The sequence below is a fragment of the Scophthalmus maximus genome, chromosome 2 (genome assembly GCF_022379125.1).
Source record: "Scophthalmus maximus strain ysfricsl-2021 chromosome 2, ASM2237912v1, whole genome shotgun sequence".
Classification (NCBI taxonomy): Eukaryota; Metazoa; Chordata; class Actinopteri; order Pleuronectiformes; family Scophthalmidae; genus Scophthalmus; species Scophthalmus maximus.
In genome coordinates this window covers 6,543,683-6,552,616 of record NC_061516.1, presented here as the reverse complement: position 1 = coordinate 6,552,616, position 8,934 = coordinate 6,543,683, and the positions used below count along the sequence as shown (strand labels likewise).

General features: G+C 48.0%; 1 protein-coding gene across 2 annotated transcripts in view; it reads left to right on the top strand.

Moving 5' to 3' along the window:
- The first annotated feature begins 1,025 nt into the window (after positions 1 to 1,025).
- Positions 1,026 to 8,934, top strand: part of jam3b (junctional adhesion molecule 3b) — a 28,577-nt gene continuing 20,668 nt past the window's right edge. The window contains exons 1-3 of one of the 2 annotated variants that reach the window (XM_035625807.2): positions 1,026 to 1,108; positions 1,392 to 1,524; positions 4,931 to 5,031. In XM_035625807.2, coding sequence (XP_035481700.2) covers positions 4,983 to 5,031 — 49 coding nt within the window. In that variant the 5' untranslated portion in view covers positions 1,026 to 1,108; positions 1,392 to 1,524; positions 4,931 to 4,982. The remainder of the gene's footprint in view (positions 1,109 to 1,391; positions 1,525 to 4,930; positions 5,032 to 8,934) is intronic. The other variant, XM_035625808.2, reaches the window with a different exon arrangement.

Genomic DNA, 8,934 nt, shown 5'->3' with positions numbered 1-8,934 from the left:
GGAATGAAAGATGTCATTGTTCTCTCTGTTTCTTTAACTTCTGAAGTCAGTGAGGGAAGAGTGCCGGAGAGTGCGTCCGTACCCAAGCATGTTCAGTTCGAGGTGGGATTGTATGGCAGGCACATGTGACATGATATTTGCCACACTGCTGCAGAATGTAACACGCTAGTCTCAGTAAGATGTATTGAGGAGGGCGTGAGAAACAGAGCAGTCATAAAAGACAACATATAAAACTAGAATGGCACATACCTCCGCCAAGGGCCAACAGTCCCCTTAAATTCACCAAGCCGCACCACATTGCATATCAGTCCCATAAATATGCCTGATTTTTTTTCATTAAGAGCCGTGCATTATTCCCTGGGAAATCAATGATCTTATCTCACAATGTTCAAGGGGAAAAAAAGAATTGAATGGGTTCTTTCTGGGCCCATGTCCCATCCTTCCACCAAGTCATGTGGAAATCTGTTCCGTAGTTTTTGTGTAACCCTGCAGACTACATAAACTCCATGGCCGAGGTAAAAAATAATGTGGTGTGTGAAGAATCGTGTTGTTCATGAGGATAACCTTGAGTACACTTCTACATTGTTATCTAGTTCTGGATGCATGTACTGTATAGAGCAGTGAGAGCAGAGTTTCAAGCCTGGAACCAAGCCAATAAACCACCAGATGAATCATACCCATAGAAACATTTTATTTGGAACCCCAAAAAAAATTGGAAATCAGAAAAAAACGGCTAAGGTATAAGACTGTGAACATAATTATTTTAAGAGTGAAGGAACTACTCGTCCCATAAACCATTGTGAATTACTTCCCAACAACTTTTAACCGAGAGTTGAGAATAATTAGTGCAGCTGTAAAATGAAAACAAGTCAAATCAAAACATTCCATTATGATCCAAATGTGATATCATCCCCGTTGACGAAATGATCAAAGGCACACACACTCCTGTGATCTGTGATCTCATCGCATATGACAGGTAGTGAATCCTCTAAGAACTCCATTTGAATTATAGCAGACACACAGGTGAGAAACTGAGTTACCTGACCACATGTGAAAATACAAAACCTGACCGAGACCACCACCTGGAAAGATGAGCACAATTTCTGAGGTATGTCTGAGTATCGTAAGGTGTGTCATGAGTATCGTCACATCTCCTGGAACAACGCACCTTCCCACATTGGTGCCCGGGCCCTAATAATAAACTTGTAGAATAACATTATGTCGTCAGCATTCACACCATTAAAACAGGATTAATGTAGAATAACATTTTGTGAACGCACCAATAATAAACTTGCAGAAGCAATAATCAAAGGATCAAAGGTTCCTGTGATCTGTGATCTCATTGCATATGACAGGTAGCGAATCCTCTAAGAGTCCCATTTGAATTATAGCAGACACAGAGGTGACACACTGGGTTACTTGACCACATCTGAAAATACAAAACCTGACCGAGACCACCACCGGGATGGACGAGCACAATTTCTGATGGAACGACAACCCCGACTTCCAAGCTCCGATTCTGAGGTATATTGGAATGCAACATCACTGGCCGTCATTATTCATTCTAACTCAGCCTGGTAACTGTCTGACTTGATGTCAGTGGTGTCTGCACCCGGCTGTGCTTACTGTAGCCTCTCTGAGTAGGTGCTCAAAGTCTCTGCACTTTTTGCCCTATTTCATTTGCACAACAATCATCTGGGTGAATTTTAGTCTTCCAGCTGAAAGTGGATTTTGATGTAAATTCAGGGGTGAAATGTGTACTGTTCGTCTGATCTGTACTTTGGCCATACTGAAGGTGCTGCCATGCCATGTTCATTCTGCAGGATTAGCTTGGCATGACAGCAACAAAAGACTAGGGCGGAATCTCGGGTCCTTTGGGATGCCATCAGATATTACCATCTGGCATCATCTGTGAGAGAGGCACCCACCGTGCAGGGGCTCTGACCACCAGCGGGCCTTATCACAGCGGAATGGGAGAAAATGGAAACACAAACGGCCATGCAAAAAGCACAGAAAGCAGGAGGTTTGATTTGTAGACAATGTGTCGGCAGAATACAAATGTGCTCTTCTGTGTTGTATTTAACCACCGCGTTCTATTGGGATTAAAACTGTTGCTCTGGGTTAGGGTTATGATCTGTTCAGAAATAAGAATCATGACAGGCACTGCAGCTGTGCGCACTTAGCATAATGACATAAATATGAATGAGAAAAAACACAATTAAAGTCACACAGTCGAAATTTGCATGACGAGCTGTTGAAGGGCTGTAGAGCAACAACAAACCAGCAGGAACAGGAAACAAGCCGAAATAGATTCGAGCTAAAGAAAGGAAAATCAGTCTCTTATTGAATCTGCCTCGACATCCTTCGTCATCATGAACTGAGACAGAGACCCCGGCAGTGGCAGCAGAGTACATTAAAGCCCCTTGGTCCACTTCTGTTTGCCTTAACACGATAACACACTTTCATAATTACAGTTATTTAAACAGTTATTTATTTTAAAGCCAGAGAGCTCACCTTACACGGAAGTGTTCCAGTGAACACGTCTGCGAGTTTACAAGAAACAATGTGTTCAGTGTCAGTAATAAACCCTCAGAGCACAATGAGACTGTGAGAGAGTGTGTGTGAGTGTGTGTGTGTGTGTGTGTGTGTGTGTGTGTGTGTGTGTTTCCAGCACAGTTTTAATGAAGAACAGACATGAAGTTGAGTTCATCTCAAATACAACCCACGAAATCCAAAACACATGTTGCTAAAAATCGAAATTCAGCTTCCACATTTTTGTTGTTTTTGTATTTAATAGTCATGACAAAGCACAATGTGTTATGATACAGTGGAGGATTATTGTGCTTTAGATCCACAATTTTTAATATTGCAAATTAAAATGATCAAAATCAATGATGGGCAAGACCATGTTTCTATAGGCCTTTGATTAGGTTCATGACAAAAATCATGTTATAACAACAGATATGAATTATTTCTAATTGTACAGTACTTATTAATTTTAAATGCTATTAGAAGGGACAGGGTTAAGATTTTGAATCAATTGAATAAATGAATAAACGGTCAAACTGCACACAGTGCCACTGGAACAGACGAGACTAAACCCTCCTCTGTCATATCTGATCAGTGTTGCTCTGTGAACAGTTGTAACCTGTTTTGTCCAAAGACATATTGACAGATAGTTCTTGATCTGCTTTGGTGTTCTGGTGTAGAATTACAGTTACATTGATAAACACAACGTATCTATTGCATGAAGAAGACATTTTCCACAGTTTTATATAACTGTTAGAACTGTGAGATGCTTTGATGAAAAGTAGGTTCCACCTTGAAGAGAACGGTCCAGTCACAATAATATATTCAAATATAAATTCTAACTGATTATTTGTAATCATGGAAAGGTTTCTGAACATATCATTACCTCAGTATTTTAATAACTCTTATGTTTAAATGATCCCCTTCAGGTGACCGTGTTGTTAAAACCACACCTGATTCACATCTCATCTGTGAACGAGTGACAGATTTACATATGTTATGTAAGACAATTCATACGCTTGCCAGCATAATTGTACATACTTCTATATTTAGACACACTGGTAATGAAGTACGCAGTGAGTAATGCAATTATATCCTATTTGGCTATGATGATGCAGTATTGATATTCACCGTGTGGTCCCGTGAAGTGCTGGAGGATATTAGGTGTTTCTGCAGCACACAGATGCAGGTCACCTTGGTGTTTGGAGCAGCTGACTCGTGTCCTGGTCTGAGGTGCGTTTACATTCCGGACTGCATCAAGGCTCAGAGGGAGAACATGCGAGTAATGGATGTGACTGGAAGTGGAGGTCCAGAACCAGATCTGTGACTGCAGGGCCGCCGCTGTCCTATCTGTATGTGGGCTAAAGCTGTGGGCTGACTCGGCCGGAGCACCGGGATCCGACATACCGGACAGGGCTACGATTTATGTTTTATTGAAAGCCTGCCACAGCACTGCTGACGGTACCAGGCTCAGCAGACATTACACATTACCATGGACGTTCAAGTGGCAAGAGAAGTGACTACAGATGGATGTTTTTATTTCCCATCCAGGAGCTTACCAGTGGATTTACAGTGAAATACCTTTATTAATACCTTTTGTATTAAGGTAATAAAGGTTTTTTTATCGCCTATGTTTTTTTCTAACTACAATACAGCTGAATAACTGCTTCAGTCCCACACAGACAGGCTGCTTCCTGTCGGAGCTCCCTGCTGCTGTCCATACCTTCAGTATGAACCTCCCACATCATGTCAACTATAAATTCTTGTCTGTGTGACTGATGCTTTCGGTAGCTATGGTAACCCAATGTAATAGCCCCCCCCCCTCTCTCTCTCTCCCTCTCTCTCCCACTCCCTCCCTCCCTCTCTCTCTTTCTCTCCCTCCCTCCCCCTCTCTCCCTCCCTCCCTCCTCTCTCTCTCCCTCTCTCTCTCTCCCTCCTCCTCTCTCTCCCCCTCCCTCCCTCTCTCTCTCTCCCTCTCTCCCTCCTCCTCTCTCTCTCTCTCTCCCCCTCCCTCCCTCTCTCTCTCTCCCTCTCTCCCTCCCTCTCTCTCTCTCCCTCTCTCCCTCCTCCTCTCTCTCCCTCCCCCTCCCTCTCTCTCCCCCTCCCTCCCTCTCTCTCTCTCCCTCCCTCCCTCCTCCTCTCTCTCCCTCCCTCCCTCTCTCCCTCCCCCTCCCTCCTCCTCCCTCTCTCTCCCTCCCCCTCCCTCTCTCTCCCTCCCCCTCCCTCTCTCTCCCCCTCCCTCCCTCTCTCTCTCTCCCTCTCTCCCTCCCTCTCTCTCTCCCTCCCTCCCCCTCCCTCCCCCTCTCTCTCTCCCTCCCTCCCCCTCCCCCTCCTCCTCTCCCTCCCTCCCCCTCCTCCTCTCCCTCCCCCTCCCTCTCTCTCTCCCCCTCCCTCTCCTCAGACTACTTTGCGCATGTTCGTCCGGTCCGACCGTGCATTGCATCGACTCCAAGATGGCGAGAGCACGTCTGGCTTGCCTCCTGACTCTCCTCTCAACTCACTGTAAGTACTCAAACACGCTCCGACCGTGGGCCGGCTGCCCTCGGGGGGGACCCCGGGTGGGACCCCGGGGGGAGGCGGTCACTTGTCCGGCGGGTCGCTCGAGGTTCGGGGTGTTTTCCATCAGAAACAGACAAACTGCGCTCAGCGCGTCGGAAAGTAACGGTCCGGACGCAACTAGCGTCAAAGTCGCGGCGGCGGACTGACGAGAGTTCGAGTCGTGAAGTCCGTGTGAACACTTCAGGACCGTTTCACTTCTCTCAACAAAACGACAAATAGACGAGTCGCCATTTTAAATACAACTTACTGTCGCCGCGAGCCGCGGGAGAGAGGAGAGAGGATCCGCGCTGCTCGAGACCTCCATCGCTCCGCGGGTCGACCGTGTGTGTGTGTGTGTGTGAGAGTGTGTGTGTGTTTGTGAGTGTGTGTATGTGTGTGTGAGTGTCTGTGTGTGTGTGTTTGTGAGTGTGTGTGTGTGTGTGTGTGTGTGAGTGTGTGTGTGAGTGTGTGTGTGTGTGTGAGTGAGTGTGTGTGTGTGTGTGTGTGAGAGTGTGTGTGAGTGAGTGTGTGTGTGTGTGAGAGTGTGTGTGAGTGTGAGTGTGTGTGAGTGTGTGCGTGTGTGAGAGTGAGTGTGTGCGTGTGTGTGTGAGTGAGTGTGTGTGAGTGTGTGTGTGTGTGTGTGTGTGTGTGTCGAAGTTCCAGTCCCAGGTGAACAGTGAGACTTGTGTCTGTGGAGTAAATGTTCGGGGAGATGTTGGATGTATAGTGATGCGACATAACGCCCCCCCAGTCTCACATATTAATGTGACGTCACCTCCTGTACTTACACGACACTTGTTGCGTGTTGCTCATTATTCTGATTCCACTCCACGTTGCTCCTCTTCTCAAACAGAGAAGGCAGGAACAGGAAGGAGACGCTTGCTGACGCGACCCCGTGTAAACTCCACTGGGCCCATGTGTCGCTTCACTATATCACAGTTTCCCAAAACTTCATATGGAGTGTAACTTTGGATTCTTCTCCTCTGTCCGAGCGTGAACGAGTGTGTCCCGGTCACCGCTTCCCATCCGGACGTGGATGAGTGGAGGTGTGAGGCCCCGGGTCCCGAGACCCTCCTGTGATCTCCCGCCCGTGGCAGTTTGGCTCATACTCTTTGAAAACCTGTTGCTGTGTGGGGACACCGCTCTCTCCTCACGCACCTCGTGGCCGTGGGCACCGTGTCCTATTCCCCCCTTGCGCCACATTCCCCAGTCGCTTCTCTTAGTGACGTTCCTCTGGGTAGATTTGTGACGGGGCATGGGAGCAGCACAATGGACATGTTCGGGGGGTGGGGGGGTCGGGTGGTCTGTGAACTGGTGAAGATTTAAGAATGTCTTTTGTCTCGCCTGAACGGGGCCGAGCCATGTGGCCGACTCGCTCCCAGCAGCGGACAGGACAAGCCTGGATGAATTACTAACTCTATTACCCGGAGCCGCTGACTGCGATTAGAACGTTTCTTGTCCTTTGGAGCGGCTCTGCTCCAAATGTGGTTCTCGCTCTTCCACGAAGTGAGTTCTTCCTCACCGCGCTGTGTTATTTCCGTGTCGGGGAGCTGCTTGTTATTTTCGATTCGTGACATTCTTTGGGCGACTATCGTCTTAATGACCACGCAAACTCCAGCCGCTCCAAGCGAAGGCCAAACCCAGCTGGACTGAACATAGCTGCATATATCATCCGTCAGCAGAGCGGTGCCGCTGTTATTTTAAGTAAGCGTGCGTACGACGGACTTTCCAATCTGATCTAATGGAATGCTCTGACATTTTCCACTGTTGGCTTCAACTGAGCCGTTTCACTCCAGATAGTCCAAAGAAAGTGGTGCGGCCTTCCAGAGGACATCTGCCAATAATACGGCCAAGATATGTGGATGGATACTGAGCAGATGTAAACCGAGATCACGGAGAACATCGGTACATTCTCTTATTTACCTGGAGTTAAATAAAGAGATAATTTCACGACTAAGACAAATAGAAATGTAAGAACTTGATCAGCGACCACTTGAAAAGGAGACTCCGATGGACCAACGCGTCGTCACCCGTTAATCACCTTTCACACCGGCTCAAGTGTCGAAACTGGATTGTCCTCCTCTGACAACTGGCTTTTCTATGACTTGACATTATCTTTGTTTTCGCTCATGGCTGCCGGCCTAATCTTTATCTGAACGGATAAGATAAGGGGGAAATCTGTGCACCGGATTGCCGTGGAGCCTCCCTGTGTTTTCTGCTGATAAGTCACTGCATCAGTCAGAGAGCTCATCGGATGACGTGACACAGCTCTCTCTTCAAACATTTGTCTGTAGTCGGCCCAGTGTTTGCCTTTTCTCTCTCCCTGTTTGTGTTGTGTGGCGGGGAGCTGCCGATCGCGGCGCTGCTCCGAGGTGCACGTGGTCGGACGTTTCCCGGGGCACCGGGCGGCAAGTCAGATGCCGTCTGACATTTGTCTGCCGGGAAGTAAAACGGGGACAGACAGACACTATCATAAGTCAGGAGTTGATCTGAGCAGAGTGAGACGTGTCAGATTGAACAGCAGGAAGAAGATGGGCTGGTCTGTGCTTATTCCTTTCTACAAAACCACTCAATACAGTGATCTTGGAGCCAGCCATGTGGATATGTGTGCAACAACAGTCCCCTCCGCGGGATCAAGTCGGCGTGGCACATGGCCCTCACTGCGGAATGAGCCGGAACAGCTGAGCAGGAGTGGGCGGTTGTGTTTTGAGCAGCATCGCGGGCGTAACCAGAAATATCTGCCGCGTCCCTCCCAAACCTGAGTGTGCACGTTAGCAAATGCGGCATTCCAAACAGAAAACACATGGAGGGCGAGTCCTCCGCCCCGTAAGCTCGCAGGCTAACAATCAGAACCACCTGTTCTCCCTCGCAGATAAAAGGCAGGCCTGTGGATGAGCCGGCCGAGGTCAGGGCCCGAAGGGGGAGTTGTGAAGAAAGCTCAGCGGCGTTGCTCGTCCGAGGCATTCAGAAACTAGGCAGGGCGTGACGTTTCATCTCCGGAGGCGGGAGGAGGAGCAGTCGCGGGGACCACGGCACGGGCTGAGGTTGAAAGGCAGACGTTAACATGCTGGCGGTGGCATGTGCGTGCTTCAAATGTCAATAAGACATGTGAAAGAACCATAAACTGGAACCAGCCTTCAGGCCAAAAAAAAAACTCCATCTGAAGATAGTATAATGGGCTCAGTGTGTTTTCTCCTTGAGACGCAGGGCCAGGAGAGGACTCACGAGAAAGGCCAGTTAATTGTCATCCTGTTTCGGGTAATGAGCTTGTGGAAATGATTGCAGAGCCAAGTGGTCGTTTGTTTTGACAAGACATCATTATTCAATGTTTAGACTGTAGATCAACAGGATAATGTCCGAGATGCCTCCGCGCTGCCGGAGCTCGGGGCAGTTTCCGGTTTGATGATATCTGCGGTCACAAGGTCCATCGCCTCGCCAAACACCGACGCAGGACGTCAATAGGTCAGAAGAGATCGATCACACACTGGGATGCTGTCAGCTTAGTGAAATAATTAGTGGTAACATTAATGACACGGCAGAGGCATTGAACTACATGTGTGGTCGCAGAGGACAGAGCCGGAGGCTGCGCTCCCGCCGAGAGTCATAACCAGATAATCGCTGTGGATTCATCTTTTGTTTAGCAGGCTGTAACAAAAGGGCAATTACCGTCTAAAAATATCCACAAGGCAGAGTCATGACAGCCTCAGGTGTCTGATCACAGTTCACCATCCAATCATGTGCAACAGAGACATTTGTGTCGATGAGAATTAGGATAAAAACTGCAGTAACATTACAGCTCGCAGATGTTTGGTGATGTCAGGTCAGTTATAAGACATAAAGCAAGGGAGGTTGAGTCACAGGGGGAGA